The 16996-nt window shown below is 46.9% G+C and overlaps 1 protein-coding gene across 3 annotated transcripts in view; it reads right to left on the reverse strand.

Moving 5' to 3' along the window:
* CEP250 (centrosomal protein 250) overlaps nucleotides 1–16996 on the reverse strand; it is a 142239-nt gene that overhangs the window by 109971 nt on the left and 15272 nt on the right. The window contains exon 2 of one of the 3 annotated variants that reach the window (XM_043495559.1): nucleotides 10587–10692. The exons of the other annotated variants lie outside the window; for them this stretch is intronic. Coding sequence (XP_043351494.1) covers nucleotides 10587–10606 — 20 coding nt within the window. The 5' untranslated portion in view covers nucleotides 10607–10692. The remainder of the gene's footprint in view (nucleotides 1–10586; nucleotides 10693–16996) is intronic. 3 annotated transcript variants of the gene reach the window in all.

Raw genomic sequence — 16996 nt, forward strand, 5'->3', positions numbered from 1 at the left:
AAATAGTAAAATGGATCCTCAAGAACACTTTCATCCGCAAATTCACCTTTTAACCATGTCACAGCATGACAATTACAACCCATTGTCGAAGATCTGTATTCACATTTTCCAAATCTGTTCAGCCATCTCAGATACTTAGAGGATCAGTGATCTGGTTTGTGATCAGCTAAGGAAGAAGAAGGATGTTTCAGTGCTAGTCTAGGACTAGGGAGACCCAGCTTTAATTCCCAGCTCTGCCATAGACTTCCTGTGTCTCAATTCCCCATCTGCAAAACGGGGATAAAGCACTTCTCTACCTCACAGGAATGTTGTAAAAAAAAATATACTAAAATTGTGAAACATTCAGACAGGGACAGATAAGCATCTAAGGGCTTGCATACAATTTCTTTTTGCACAACCCCGCACTCCTCCAAAAAACCCAAACAAAACAAACACACAGCTAAAAACCTGAATGCAAAAATCTTGCATTATTATACCATTAAAGGTGATCTACACTAAAAATCAGGAAATCCCAAAAGCTAAGCTATCCTGAAGTATAGATTTTGCCTCATTATAGATACATCATGTTTTTCTAGTATTGTTTCCTTTGTTAAAGCATTACATGTGTGCAACATGGCAAAGATTCATGGGCGAAACCTGAACTTTGGGATTTTCTGGTTAAGTGCTTGATTTAGCAACTTTAATTTCTACACTGATACTAAGAGGGTTCTCCCCAATCTAACTTCCCTGTGTTGTAAGGAAAAAGTTGGAACTTTCAGGTTTCTGCAGCTAACAATTTCCACAGGCTTGACCAGTGGTTGGTTCCTCAAATTCCAACTACAAAAGTGTTATAAGCTCCTTAGTTGGAAAACATGGCAGGAAATGTATATGAATGTACTTGTCTCCAGCAGGGTGTATGGTGTGGTATGAGGCACATGAGGAGCAGAGGAGGTTGTGAAAATACAGAAGGTCTCCTGCCCAAAAATTAGACTGGCTGTGTGCAAATCCAGGGATTAAATTAAGATGGGGATAATTACAGGCATACAGTTAAGGTTGCCCAACATACCCTCTTGTATGACTCTGCTATAGTTAAGGTTAAGAACAGCTTTCTGTTTAAAGGACTATTCTAAAGTGCCCTAAAATCCACAGTTACTTCAATTGCTTTGACATTTGGGGGCAGAGAGTAGGGCTAGTGAACCAAATTTGGAGTCTGTTGTAATAATTGGAACCTAGCAGTCCTACTCCAATTATGAGCTTATCTCGTGGAAAATGGGTAAAGGTTTGTGAATTGTCACAACAAGTTGTCACATAAAATTGTTTCAGAAGAAAAGTGGAAGGCTGAATTACTTCAGACAGCAAGGGTTTACTAATAACACACAAGGACTGTATCAAGATCATGCCTAGTAAACAAGAGGAGTATAGGACCAGAAATCAATGGACGAAAATTGGTGTTTCAGAAATTAGGCCTAATTGACAAACAAAATGTTCTACCCATCACTCCTTTTGGGGGCCTTTACAAAGAGACTTGAGAGGAAAATTAGTGGACGCTGACTGACTGGAGGTGGGTGGACTGGAAGGAGTGAGCTTTACCATCATGGCTGCCACCACCACTATTTCCTGGAATTCCAGATTACACATTTTCACCATTGGGCCTTCACTGTGCTGATTGTGGAGATATCCTGACCAGACTGGGCCAGAGAGAGGGACACAGATGACATCACCACCTCCACAAGCTTTGGTTAAATCATGAATACCACCTGGGATGGGAGACATTGATTCTTGCTGTCACCCTATCCCTCCTTTTTTCAGAGTAGCAGCCGTGTTAGTCTGTATTCTCAAAAAGAAAAGGAGTACTTGTGGCACCTTAGAGACTAACAAATTTAATCCCGTTGATACTCTGGCCCCCTTTATTCTATTGAAGCTAACACATCTGGTCATTTAACTGAGGGGATACTGTGCCCCCTGAACCTCCCCCTGCCCCGCCCCAGCTTTTCCTAAGGTTGACAGATTCTACCAGCCATTTTTTTGCCCAGAACTGGAGATCAAGCATGGCTTCAATCCTGCCCACAATGATCTCAATTTCTCAAGATATATTCCAGCTAGCGCATGGCATACATTGTCCCTTGGGGAGCACAAAACTGAACACAGTATCCACAAGAGAGTTCTGTTTGGCATGTGAGCCTTAGGGTTACACTGTGCTTGCCACAGACAGAGTGGCCAAGAGGCTTTCAAGCCTGCCATTTATCACTGCAACTAGCTGACCCACAGGTATATGCAGTGGCCATTGAGCCTGACCTACATCCAGCTAGTGTCACTTCAAATCTGACTTATAGCAGAAAATTTAAAAAGGTCTGGGGGGCATGTTTCTAAAATCTACCTCTAAGGGCTTTGGGAGGGGTTTTCCCCTAATTTGTGGGAAATATAATTATGTGTATTCCCTCTGTATGCCATCCCAGCTCTGTGCAGGTAGCTGGCACAGCAGACCTCAAGCGAACCGCTAAATGACCACAAGGTCCATTAAGGTATGAAGGCACCCGGCCATTATTGTTGACAAAGCACGGTAACAGCACCTGGCAGACTCTACGAGGATACTAACACATGTATGCCCGTGACAATGGACACAGCTCAGTGAACGGTAATCTGCTGACGGGCCGTGAGACAGTGTTTACATTGACCATCCGCAGACATGGCCGCCCGCAGCTCCCTGTGGCCATGGTTCGCCGTTCCTGGTCAACGGGAGCTGCAGGAAGCAGCGTGGGCTGGCTGCCGCTTCCTGCAGCTCCCATTGGCTAGGAACGGCAAACCGTGGCCACTGGTAGCTGCGGGCGGTCATGCCTACAGATGGCCAATGTAAACACTGTCTCACGGCCAACCAGCGGATTACCCTGATGGGCCACATGCAGCCCACAGGTTGCCCATCACTGCTCTAGAACCTCCATAGCTTTGCAGCAAGGTCTTAAAATTTGGAGGTTACCCTGGGGTCAAAGATATGCCTTTTGCTTTCCCTGTGAAAAACTACCCAAATGTAAACAAGTTATAAGCCTTTGGGGGGAAAAAAAACCTCAGTTTTCATTCTCTCAGAGACTTCTTAAATTTTGGCAGCTATTTCTCAGAAGATTCTATCTGTACTGAGCATACTTCAGCCAAGGGGTGCAGTGACTGAGCAGGACTTTTTTCCATACAATTACTGCTCCAGGGGACCACTGTGGTGCTAAGCACAGGAACCGGGTGCAGGGAGACAGTCTCTCTGTGTCTCAATGCTTCCCCAGCAGGTTCCCAGACAGCATGGAAGCATGGAGGATAAGGTGGAAGCAACATGCCTAGGACTGGAATACAGAGGGGTCGGGGGAGCTGAGCCTGCTAAAATAGAAGGGGAGTGGAGCGAGTAGATTTGGACAAGGAACCTGATTGGGAAGAATAGACCTGGGAGCTTGATGTGGGGCATAGGAGGAGACTGAGAATGACAGAGCAAGGAGAGGGACTAGAATCAGTGGGAGCAGGGTGGAAGATGGATCTGACAAGGAGTTGAGGGTTGTGGAAGGTTGGAACTAACTTAGCAAGAAGACGGAGGGCATGAAGCCAAAGGGGAGAATGGATCTGGGAGCCATAGTGGGGGCAGAAAAATTCAAATGTCAAAGAGAAGTCTGGAGAGGAGACTAGGACTGGCTAGTCAAGGAGGCTGGGATGAGGATGAGAAATCAGGGTGAGTGGAGACGGGGAGAGAAGGGACACAAGACTGGAAGAGACACAGGCAGAAGGATCTGTACCCACTACAGAATTCTTCCTTCCAGGGCCTGGAATGGAACCCAAGATTCTTCCAGGGTCTCACCAGTCTTCTGCAGTCAGCAAATATCTGTGAAACCCCTGGCAAAGTGTGCACCTTATCCCCCTCTAGTGTTCAGAAGATGAAAATCTACTATTGTTGCCAGTTACTCCATTAGCTCAAGTGGTAGAAGTCTGCGCGGTGGATATAAAGATTCCAACCCCATCAGTGATCCATGGGGGTGTCAATATGATGCCACATGATGGAATTTCTCTCTTTTCAGTTTGCTTTTTCAGAAACACAATAAATTACAAATACAGAAATAAATTAAAAGAATGTTAAGGTTGCAAAATCAAGCACTCAAATGTTAGGAAACATCTGAATTATGGTTGCCTATGCAAAACTTTAATTCAATCCCCTTGCACATATGAATTACGATATAGTCTTTAACTATGTTTACATATTCCTCCTCCACGTACAGATGGCCCACTGGCAACCATTTAAGATTTTTATCTTCACTATTACTGAGTGGCCTATGCATTTACTGCAAAGCATCAAAACCCTGCAGTGAATATAAAATTACTAATTTCCTCATGGGTTTTTCTTTGGTGCTCTCACCATATTACTTTGGTCTTTTACAAACATTAATTAATTGACTTCTGATCCACTTCTGTGAGGTGAGGCGGTATTATCTCCATTTTATAGGTAAGGAAGTGAGGCACAAAACTGTCAATCAATCTGAGATGCCTAAAGCCTGATTTTTCAAAAGTTTACAGCACTCTGTATGTTCCAAGCACAGCTCCCATTGACTTCAGCTGCAGCCGAGGGTGCTCAGTACTTCTGCAAATCAAACCCCATGTGTCTGAAGTTGGGCACCCACAAAATAAGGAACACAGACTTATTGACCATCTCGTTTGTGACATGCCCAGAATCCCACCGAAACTCTGTGGAAAAGGCAAGGATAGAATCCATTTCCCTGAAACGCTTCATTCTCTTCTTACAGTCTTCTGCCTCATTCACTATACACCTTCAACTTCTGCAACAAATGAGGCAGGAGTCCTACGAACAACCTCCTTTGCTATACACCCAATTAATTCCCAAAGCACTGTCCATCCTTGGACTGCATGACATAGGGGCCCTGTAGGAAAAATAATATGCAAAAATGTAATTAAAGATGGTATCATAATGCATACGCACTAGAGTGTTGAATTTAGGTTGCACAGGCAATTATCTTCTGAGTCCTTGATGTTGAAAATTTCATGTTCTTTTAACATAGATTTTGGATATAATATTAAAATATAGATTGCATGTTGCACTGGTGTCCCTGACTGAGTTTACTGGATTCCTCTTTCTGCAATGGCACTGGAGTCACTGTTCTCAGTGACTTCAATGTCCATATTTTTACTAGGTTAACTCTATGATTCTGTGGCAGCTATGATAACTTTAGACTCATAGGACTGGAAGGGACCACGAGGGGTCATCTAGTCCAGCCCTCATGGCAAGACTAAGTATTAGCTAAACCAACCCTGACAGGTGATTGTCTAACCTGCTTTTAAAGAGCTCAAATGACAGAGATTCCACAACCTCCCTACGCAATTTATTCCAGTGCTTAATTATTCTGACAGTTAGGAAGCTTTTCCTAATGTCCAACCTAAACCGCCCTTGCTACAATTTAAGCCCATTGCTTCTTGTCCTATGCTCAGAGGTTAACAAGAACAATTTTTCACCCTCCTCCTTGTAACAACCTTTTATGTACTTGAAAACTATTATGTCCTCTCTCAGTCTTCTCTTCTCCAGACTAAAAAACCCAATTTTTCAGCCTTCTCTCTCACAGATCATGTTTTCTAAACATTTAATCATTTTTGTTGCTCTTCTCTGGACGTTCTCCAATTTGCCCACATCTTTCCTGAAATGTGGTGCGCAGAACTCGACACAACACTCTAGTTGAGGCTGTATCAGCATGGGGTACAGCAGAAGAATTACTTCTCATGTCTTGCTTACAACACTCCAACTAATACATCACAGAATGTTTGTTTTTTTTTGCAACAGTGTTACACTGTTGACTCATATTTAGCTTGTGATCCACTCTGACCCCCAGATCCCTTTCTGCAGTATTCCTTCCTAGGCAGCCACTTCCCATTTTGTATGTGTACAATGGACTGTTCCTTCCTAAGTGGAGTACTTTGAATTTGTCCTTATTGAATTTTATTCTATTTTCTTCAGACCATTTCTCCAGTTTGTCCAGATAATTTTTTAATTTTAATCCTATCCTCCAAAGCATTTGCAACTCCTCCCAGCTTGGTATCATCTGCAAACTTTAAAGCAGGGGTCTCAAACTCAATTTATCTTAGGGCCAGTGCCAGTCCTCAAATCCTCCCAACAGGCCAATAATGTCACTGAAGATGATGTTCAGAAAACAAAACATTTATATTGTATTTTTTATTTTGAATTTCTTAGAAATAATAAAACTGTCATGGAAATGCATCCGATGAAGTGAGCTGTAGCTCACGAAAGCTTATGCTCTAATAAATTTGTTAGTCTCTAAGGTGCCACAAGTACTCCTTTTCTTTTTGCGAATACAGACTAACACGGCTGCTACTCTGAAACCCATACAACTTTATACAATTCTTTGCCTGCCAGAGTTTTTTTAGTGTTTTGCCAGACACCTGGCAATGCTTCAGTTCTGTCAATTTGTTGATGTTTGGCCTCAGTGACTGAGCAGTTGAAACCTTCAGGATTGCAGCAAGGTGTGCATCAGATAGTTGTGTTAAGTATTTTGACTTGTTTATATTCATTGTGGAAAAAAGTAACACTGCCTCCATGGCTGACTCTGCCCAGTGACTAGTGATGGTATCTCTGTCCCTCTCCCCCAGCCAATGGGAGCTGCAGGGGGCGGTGCCTGCAGCAGACAGAGTCAGCAGCGTGGCTGCATGAGTCTCTCCTCCGTGGGCCGCAGTAGGGAGGTTCTCGGGCCGCAGATGGCCCGCGGGCCAGGAGTTTGAGACCCCTGCTTTAAAGTGTTCTCTCTATGCCATTATCTAAATCACTGATGAAGATATTGAACAGAACTGACCCCAGAACTCATCCCTGTGATACCCCACTCAATATGCCCTTCCAGCTTGACTGTGAACCACTTTTCGGGAATGGTTTTCCAACCAGTTATGCACCAACCTTACAGTAGCACGGCTGCTACTCTGAAATCCATCTAGATTGTATTGTATCTAGAGCCATGAAACTCTTGGAGCTGTCCCAAGCAGTTTTTAGCTCAGCACATATAGTTGGCCATGCTCTAGATCTGGTGTTTGGAAGGGGAGTAAAGATTACACCTTTTTCATAGACTGACCATTCCTTCCTACACTTTGGGGTCTGACACACCTTTATGGTTGGATCAATTAATCTATTTTATTCTTGAAGGTAAATGGAACCTGTCAATTTCCAGACGGCTCTGAAGAACTCAAATTATGCTATTAATGGCCTTGCGGAATTGTATCATTTTCTTTTGTCCTCAGCTATTAATTCAGAGACTTCTACATGCCTTTGTTCAATGCAGGGGCGGGCAAACCTTTTTTGGGTTTTCAGAATTGTATGGAGGGCGGGTTAGGGGAGGCTGTGCCTCCCCAAACAGCCAGGCATGGCCCGGCCCCTGACCCCTATCCGAGCCCCCCGCTTCTCACCCCTGACGGCCCCCCCGTGACTCCTACCCCATGCAACCCCCCTGTTCCCTGTCGGCCCCCCTGCGACTCCTGCCCCATCCACCACCCCCTGCTCCCTGTCCCCTGACCGCCCCCGGATCCCCCGCCCCTGACTGCCCCCTGCCGCCCCATCCAACCCCTCCTCTCATTCCTGACTGCCCCCCTGGAACCCCAACCACCCCTTCGCCCTGTCCCCTGACCCCCGGAACCCTTACCCCCTGACTGCCCCCCCGCCACCCATCCAACCCCCCCTCCTTCCTGACTGCCCCCATGACCCCCGCCACCATCCAACCCCCCATTCCCTGCCTCTGATTGCCCCGACTCCTATCCACACCCCTGCCCCTGACCACCCTCTCGATCTTCCCTGCCCTCTATCCAACCCCCCCGCCCCCTTACCATGTTGCCTGGAGCACCAGTGGCCGGCAGTGCTACAGCTGCGCTGTGTGGCTGGAGCCAGCAATGCCACCGTGCAGCACAGAGCACTGGGTCAGGCCAGACTCTGCAGCTGCACTGCCCCAGGAGCTCACAGCCCTGCTGCCTGGAGCATTGCGCTGGCAGCACATTGAGCTGAGGCTGCGGGGGAGGGGGAACAGCAGGGGAGGGGCTGGGGGCTAGTGTCACAGGCCAGGAGCTCAAGGACTGGGCAGGACGGTCCCACGGGCCGGAGTGGCCCGTGGGCCGTAGTTTGGTCACCTCTGGTCCAATGTCTCACTCTCATAGGCCTCCATGGTTTACAGACTCCCACTGACATATGGAGCAGGGGATGATAGATATGGCACTGGTGGCAGAAGTCCACTGCTGAGACTGATTGAAATTTTTTTTTAAAATTCTTACACCATGGGTGTGCAGGACACAGAGGTTACCTAGTCTCCACCGTGGTGTCTGCAAAGTCCAACTTAGTAAAGCAATTCCAGTTGTTGAGCAGGCAAGCTATTTTTGATTCACAGAGTTTAAGACCAGATGAGACCATCTAGTCTGACCTCTTGTACAACACAGGACATTTAAATTTCACCAGCTACCCCTGTATTGAGCCAAACAACTTGTGTCTGACTAAAGCATAATATCTAGACTGTCGCCCATTAGACAGACTAGAAATTTCCTCACCATGAAGAATGTATGTTATTTTGTTTTCATAGTTACTGAGCAATGTCTTAAGGCACGGGTGAGCAAACTTTTTGTCCTGAGAGCGACCTTGGGGTTGCAAAACTGTATGGAGGGCTGGATAGGGAAGGCTGTGCCTCCCCAAACAGCCTGGCCCCCTGCCCCCATCCGCTCCCTCCCACTTCCCACCCCGACTGCCCCCCTGGGACCGCACCCCCTATGCAACCCTCCCTGCTCCCTGACTGCCCCCTCCTGGGACCCCCCCCACACCCCTAACCACTCCCCCAGGACCCCACGCCCTATCCAACCCCCCCCCGCTCCCTGTCCCCTGACTGCCCCCAGGAACCCTCTGCCCCTTATCCAAACCCCCCTCCCCCGCATTACCATACCCATCAGAGCGGCAGGACTGGAAGCCTTGTCACCCGCCCGGAGCTAGTCGCGCTGCCCATGTGGCAGCGTGGCTGCGGGGTAAGGGGGACAGCAGGGGAGGGGCCGGGGGCTAGCCTCTCCAACCAGGAGCTCACGGGCCGGATGTGGCCTGCAGGCGGTAGTTTGCCCACCTCCGTCTTTAGGAAACAAATGCAAAATTCTCTCTGCTTGACTTTCAGCTCCTACAGCCAACTGTGGTTCTGGAGGTACTGTGACTAATTCCGGATACATCCTGCAAGTTAGGCCCATGCACTTTATGGCTGATGAAGGCCAGTATACTAACTCTTTTCTCTATATAGGTAACTTGCTGCTTATATGATCCTTATCATCACAGGATCAAGACTATCAAGCCCCCCTTACCTATCAATATTGACAGTGCTATCACTTATCAACCTATGAGCAATCTTCCTCTTCTGGGAAAGAATTAGTTGTGGCTGGGCAATTCTGGCAATACCTGATGTCCTCAGATATCTTTCCCATGAGTTACTTTTCAAGTATGGCCCAGAAACTGCACCAGTGGGTTTTGAGCAATGTCCACGTCACAATGGATTAGGACAAAGTTCCTGTGCCAATTCTTTCCCATTTGCCTTTCCATGCTTTTGACCATTAGGTATTATTTGCACGGGGGGTCAGTGGAGTCATTTTAATGGCTCCTTTTCTTTCTTTGTGAAAGATCCCAGAGATTGGGACGGCTGCTCTTCTATCCTGTGGGCTTTCTCCTGTGGAATTCTGCAGCATCCTGTCTTCTCGGCCTTCCTGTTCACAGTGTATGGGGCCAGACAATAAGGAGCATTATTGAGTTAATGTGGCTGCAATGTCCTCAGTATGCTTACGTCACCCAGCTCTAGGTTGCCCAAACCCAGCATTTGGTTCCAAATATGTTTAAGAGGACCTGGTCCTCATCTTTAGTATAGTCTCCCAAGAGATGCTGTGGAAGCCCACCAACTGAGATATTTACAATGATAAAACAGAGAGAGTACTAGAAAAACAGATGGAGACAAACAAGTCTGACTATGGACTAGATTAACCCTATGCATCTTTCCTTTCTCTAACCTTCATGATTCTGTTAAAGAAACAGAGGAAGGATGAGGAGCAACAGAGGAGATGGAGAAGGAAATGGGAGCTGCATGAATCAAGCCCAACTGCTGAAATGACTAAGAGAATTAGATGCCCATCTCCCATTGACTTTCACTGGGCATTGGGTACCAAACTCACCTAGGCCCTTTTGAAAATCCAGGCCCTTCCATTATCACTGAACAACTGGTGTGTACTTTAGGCATTTTTGAAAGTGAGCAGCTTGACTTTTTAATGAGGCAATTTGAAAATATGCCCAGACCCCCACAGTCCTCCAGTACATTCTACAATGCTCTGGCAACCCTAACCCATTCCCACCACCATCTCTGCTTGGGACCCATACCTGCCAGCCCAAAGAATAAGATTTTAAGGCAACCCAGGTCTTCCAAGGAGAGTGTCAGAACAGATATAGTTATCTCCTTATTTCCAGCTGTCAGAGGGAACACTGTGTCCTTTAACTGTAAACCCAGCACCATCGGGATTCAGAACAAGGTGTGAGGGGAAGCACTCATTTTTCCTCAACAGCTTGAGTCCCCATTCCTGCTCACCTGTCAGTTGCAGTCTTCATCTCCAGGAAGTGACGGCGGAAGGTCACCACCTGCCGCCACAGGCTGAGAAGTCGATCATGTTCACAGCTCAAGTACCGTCAAAGAACTAAATGTGCAGAGACAAAAGCAAATAGCTCAGTCACATGGTGCTGGTCCCCTGCACACCACTCACACCATATGAGGTGCCTTTCTCCCAGTAGGGAGAGAGTCACCATCTCAGACACAAAGAACTTCTTTGATAGCATTCCCAGCAGAAAGGCCAAGGACCTACTCTGAGTGTTCTTCCTAGGGCCACCATCTGAGCACAACTAACAAACAGGTCCAAATCTCAGCCACCATGGAGATTAACAAAATAGTCACTTAACAATCCTGTCTCACCTGCAGAGATGTCCAAGAGCCAGTCTTGAGGGACGCTGATGAATATATGCTGGCTACCATATATATTTATATAATATTAATAATATGTATATCCACACCATATAGATATATTTAGTATGCATGAAGCACCAATATTGTAACAGTGATGTAGCCGAAACTGTTCATCCGAGTCACTTATGCTAAGCATTTCATAACTCCTTACATTTGCTGAAGTAAACATTTTGCATAAGCAGACATGAAACTTGTCAAAATCAAGATACAATCCATTCTACGTCTAAGAGTATGTCTACACTATGAAATTAGGTCGATTTATAGAAGTCGATTTAGAAAGCGATTTTATACAGTCGATACGTACGTCCCCACTAAATGCATTAAGTCGACGGAGTGTGTCCTCAATACTGTGGCTAGCATCGACTCACGGAGTAGTGCACTGTGGGTAGCTATCCTACAGTCCCTGCAGTCTCCACTGCCCATTGGAATTCTGGGTTAAGCTCCCAATGCCTGATGGGGCAAAAACACTGTAACGGGTGGTTTTGGGTACATGTTGTCAGTCTTCCCTCCCTCTCTCCCTCCCTCCCTCTGTGAAAGCAATGGCAGACAATTGTTTCGCGCCTTTTTTCCTGGGTTACCCATGCAGACGCCATAGCATGGCAAGCATGGAGCCCGCTCAGCTCAGCACTGCAGTTGTGAGCATTGTACACCTCACGCATTATCTTGCAGTATGTGCAGAACCTGGCTAGGAGACGCCAGCACAAGGATGATTGTGCAGAGGACATGGACACAGACATTCCTGAAAGCACAAGATCTGGCAATTGGGACATCATGGCGGCAGTGGGGCAGGTTGATACAGTGGAACGCTGATTCTGGGCCCGGCAAACAAGCACAGACTGGTGGGACCACATAGTGTTGCGAGTATGGGATGATTCCCAGTGGCTGCAAAACTTTCACATGCGTAAGGCCACTTTCCTGGAACTTTGTCAGTTGCTTTCCCCCGCCCTGAAGCATAGGAATACCAAAATGAGAGCTGCCCTGACAGTCGAGAAGCGAGCGGCGATAGCCCTGTGGAAGCTTGCAATGCCTGACTGCTACCGGTCAGTCAGGAATCAATTTGGAGTGGGCAAATCTACCGCGGGGGCTGCTGTGATCCAAGTAGCCAGTGCAAACACTGACCTTCTCTTAACAAGGGTAGTGTGACTCTGGGAAACGTGCAGGTCATAGTGGATGGCTTTGCTGCAATGGGGTTCCCTAACTGGGGTGGGGCGATAGATGGAACCCATATCCCTATCTTGGCACCAGACCACCTTGCCAACCAGTACGTAAACCGCAAGGGGTACCTCTCAATGGTGCTGCAAGCACTGGTGGATCACAAGGAACGTTTCACCAACATCAACGTGGGATGGCTGGGAAAGGTGCATGACGCTCACATCTTTAGGAACTCTGGGCTGTTCGAACAGCTGCAAGAAGGGACTTGCTTCCCTGACCACAAAATTACCATTGGGGATGTTGAAATGCCAATAATTATCCTTGGGGACCCAGCCTACCCCTTGCTCCCATGGCTCATGAAGCCATAAACAGGCAGCCTTGACAGTAGTAAGGAGAAGTTCAACTATAGGCTGAGCAAGTGCAGAATGGTGGTAGAATGTGCCTTTGGATGTTTAAAAGCTCATTGGTACTGTTTGCTGACTAGGTTAGACCTCAGCGCAACCAATATTCCCATTGTTATTGCGGCTTGCTGTGTGCTTCATAATATCTGTGAGAGTAAGGGGAAGACATTCATGGGGGGGAGGTTGAGGCAAATTGCCTGGCGTCTGATTTTGAGCAGCCAGACACCAGGGCAATTAGAAGAGCACAGCTAGGAGCACTGCGCATCAGAGAGGCTTTTAAAACCAGTTTCATGACTGGCCAGGCTATGATGTGACAGGTGTGTGTTTCTCCTTGATGCAAAACTACCCCTTTGTTGAATTTACTTCCCCGTAAGCCAATCCCCCTTCGACCACAGCTGGCAAAGGAAATAAAGTCCGTATTGTTTTGAATCCATGCATTCTTTATTTATTTTTTAAAAAGGGAGATCACTGACAAGGTAGCCCAGGTGGGGTGGGGTGGGGAGGAGGGAAGGACAAGGCCACATTGCTTATTGTAGCCACACTACAAATCAAAGTTGTTTAAATGACAGCCTTCTGTTGCTTGGGACATCCTCTGGAGTGGAGTGGCTGGTTGCTCAGAGCCTCCCCCAGCATACTTGGGTGTCTGGGTGAGGAGGATATGGAACTTGGTGAGGAGGGCAGGAAGTTATACAGTAGATGCAGCAGTGGTCTGTGCTCTTGTGGCCTTTCCTGCAGCTCCACCAGACACCTGATCATCTCTTTCTCCCCATTAGCCTCAGCATCGCCTCCTGCATCTTCCAATCATGCTCACTTAATGCTTTCCTGGCCTCTGTCACTGAATGCCATGCATTCAGCTGTGCCCTCTCAGTGCGGGAGGACTGCATGAGCTCGGAAAATAGGTCATTGCGAGTGCATTTTTTTCACCTTCTAATCTGTGATAACCTCAGGGATGGAGATGATACGGGAAGCATAGAAACATTTGCATCTGCAGGGGCGATAAAAAGGGAGAGTAAAATTTAAGATGATACATTTCTGAGAACAAAAGCGACACTCTTTCACAGTGAATCAAGCAATTCACAGCAGACAGCACATGTGCTTTAGATACAAGGTCGCATTTTGCCTTTTATATTGAGCACCTGCCAGTATGGTGACACATCACACACGGCTGGGCAACAGAATCCCAGTTTAGGTAGCTATGGTAAGCCAAAGGGTACGCGGGGTTGGCTTCTTCTGCCTTCATAACATGTGGGAATGATTTCAAACTGCAGCACCCTCCTTTCCCATAGCAAGCAATGCCGGTTGGGTTTGCCATTTAAAAGGAGGGGCTGCGGGTTTTGGGTGGATGTGCCACACCCCACCTCACCCACCGCATGGCTATTCTCTGGGATGATCCCTTCACCCCTCCCCCTACCGCATGGCTATTCTCAGGGATGATCCCTTTTAGCCAAGCGCAAACAGCCCAGCATGAGCGGGGTCCTTTTACTGTTCCCTTTCAAAAATTCCCCTATTTCAACCAGGTGACCATGAATGATATCACTCTCCTGAGGCTAACACAGAAAGATAAAGACCGAACGTTGCTTGAATGCAACCAAAACCCAGGACCATTCACTGCCATGCTTTGTGCTGCAATGATTCCACACTACTTGCTACTGGCTTGGCATGGTAAAGTGTCCTACCCTGGAGGACAAAATAAGGCAGCCCTCCCCAGAAACCTTCTGGAAAGGCTTTCAGAGTACCTCCAGGAGAGCTTCATGGAGATGACCCTGGAGGATTCCTGCTCCGTCCCCAGACATGTTAACAGACTTTTCCAGTAGTTGTATTGACCACGAATGCATCCCAATTCTTCAGGACAAATCAAACATTAAACACAATTGCTTTTAACCCCTGTAGTGTAGTTACAAATGTGCACTCACCAGAGGTGCCTTCTCTGGCTTCAGGGTCCGGGAACCCGCCTTGGAGGGTATTGGCTCCAGGGTGATGAAAAGGTCCTGGCTGCCCATAAGAAAGGATTCTCTGCTTGCCTGCTGCGCATTCTCCTCCTCCTCTTCCTCATCCAAAATCCTCCCTATTGCGTGAGACTCCCCCTTGCAGATGCCCACAGACAGTGGTGGGATAATGGTAGGGTCTCCCCAGAAGGCCATACAGCTGATCATAGAAGTGGCATGCATGGGGCTTTGACCCGGAGCGACCATTTGCCTTCTTTGTCTTTTGGTAGGCTTGCCTGAGCTCCTTAACTTTCACGCAGCACTGCTGTGTGTCCTGGTGTAGCCTCTTCCACAATACCCTGTGCGATTTGGCATATATATTCGCATTTCTTCTTTTTGATCGGAGTTCGGCCTGCACAGATTCTTCTCCCCATACAGCAATCAGATCCAGTGTCTCCTGTTCGGTCCATGCTGGAGCTCGTTTGTGATTCTGGGACTGCATGGTCACCTGTGCTGCTGAGCTCGCTCCACTGACCAAACAGGAAATGAAATTCAAAAGTTCCCAGGGCTTTTCCTGTGTACCTGGCTAGCGCATCAGAGTTGAAAGTGCTGTCCAGAGCAGTCACATTGGAGCACTCTGGGATAGCTCCCGGAGGCCAATTCTGTCGAATTGCATCTGCACTACCCCAAATTCGACCCAGCAAGGTCGATTTTAGCGCTACTCCCCTCGTCGGGGAGGAGTACAGCAGTCGATTTTAAGAGCCCTTTAGGTCGACAGAAGACGGTTGGTCGTGTAGACTCACTGCTTATAAAATCGACCTAACGCGGCTACATTCGACCTAACCTCATAGTGTAGACCAGGACTTAGTATAAGCCAGGTGTTAGGGGGCCTTTCCTTAACCCCCTCCCCTGGTTCCTGTCATGCAGACAGAAAGCAGAAGACCACAAATCTGAAGTGCAGGCAATGCAATGTTTATTGGGGTTAGTTTCAAACAAGCATATCCATAGCTCTACACACCAGCAGAGCCTGTTTCCCAGTGTTCCGTCCCCAGCTGATGCTGCAAAGTTTTTCCCGTGTCCCCGTTCCAGCTCCTGTCTCTTAAGGAGGTCTGTTAACTCTCCTTCTGATTCCAAACCTGTAGTGCCAAATTATCTTTAACCACCCCTAACTCCTCCAATTTTACAATCCTCCAGTTGCCTTTGCTGGAGTAGCGTCTTCCATAATGCTGCCTTAACTTCAAACCTCTTAAAAGTGGACTGAAGTGCCTCCTTTCCTTGGAAGGCATCCTTTCCCCACGGGCATGGACCTCATTCCGCAACCCATTACCAAAGAGGGTGGGTTTCTCAGCAAGCCCCAATACCTCTGGGTCCCCTAACACAAGGGAAGTACTTTCATGGATCAGTACTTGGAATGCTAGTATCCAAAATAAAGATAAGGAAGGAACAGAACAACAAGTCAGGGAACTGAGACAAATTGACGGAATGGATTTTAGTGCCATGTAAAGAGATGTGTAATTGTAAAATTGAAGGGCCAAAATCCATTTGCTGTGGATGTAAGATCTTAAATACAAGTATCAGGGGGTAGCCATGTTAGTCTGTATCCACAAAAACAACAAGGAGTCTGGTGGCACCTTAAAGACTAACAGATTTATTTGGGCATAAGCTTTTGTGGGTAAAAAAACCACTTCTTCAGATGCATGAAAGCTTATGCCCAAATAAATCTGTTAGTCTTTAAGGTGCAACCGGACTCCTTGTTGATCTAAACTACAGTTTCTGCTAAGAACTTTTCATATAGGCCCAGATAAGGACTAGCTAACAGAGAACAATACATGGCTAAGAGAAAGCTGGGGTAAACAGATAACCTTGTGCGTTTCAAGTGAGTGAGCAGAGTCAGCATAACTCTGAACATAATTGGACGTTCTTATCGCGAGTTATAGACACACGAAGCGCTGAAAAAGGCCTCACAGTTACTTCCTAATGCAGGGAGGAGATAGTGGTACAATACCCCTCAGATCCCAGACAGAGTTTGGGGAGAGGCCTAATATGATTGACATGAGTTAACACCCTCCCCTCACAGATGTATGCCAATCCTAGCCCACAGAAATGCAAGAGTAAACTTATAAACTATTGTTATTGTTAAGTACTAATTACTGCTTTTTTGTTTTAAATCTCCATGAATGTACCTGGTCAACCAGAAGAGCTGCTAGCTCATTCCCCTGGACCCCAAAATTAGGATTTAACCTATACACTTTAATAGACATAGTTTGGGGGTAATTACCTGTGTTTCAGCAATATGTTAATTTGAGCTATGAGCGGAGCCATTATGTAATCTTTTAGACCATTGGCTTATTGGCCTATCCATGGGCTTGGGAAAACCCGACCCCGTTGTTTCTCTCTGCCCAACGAGCACCCTATATAATCTATCGTAATCAATTGTTCTGCAGTGTCTCTGGGCCTAATAAGCAAAGTGACACTCCGCCAGCGCTGTGCGTAATAAACGTCT

This window comes from Dermochelys coriacea, chromosome 13, assembly GCF_009764565.3.
Source record: "Dermochelys coriacea isolate rDerCor1 chromosome 13, rDerCor1.pri.v4, whole genome shotgun sequence".
Lineage (NCBI taxonomy): Eukaryota > Metazoa > Chordata > Testudines > Dermochelyidae > Dermochelys > Dermochelys coriacea.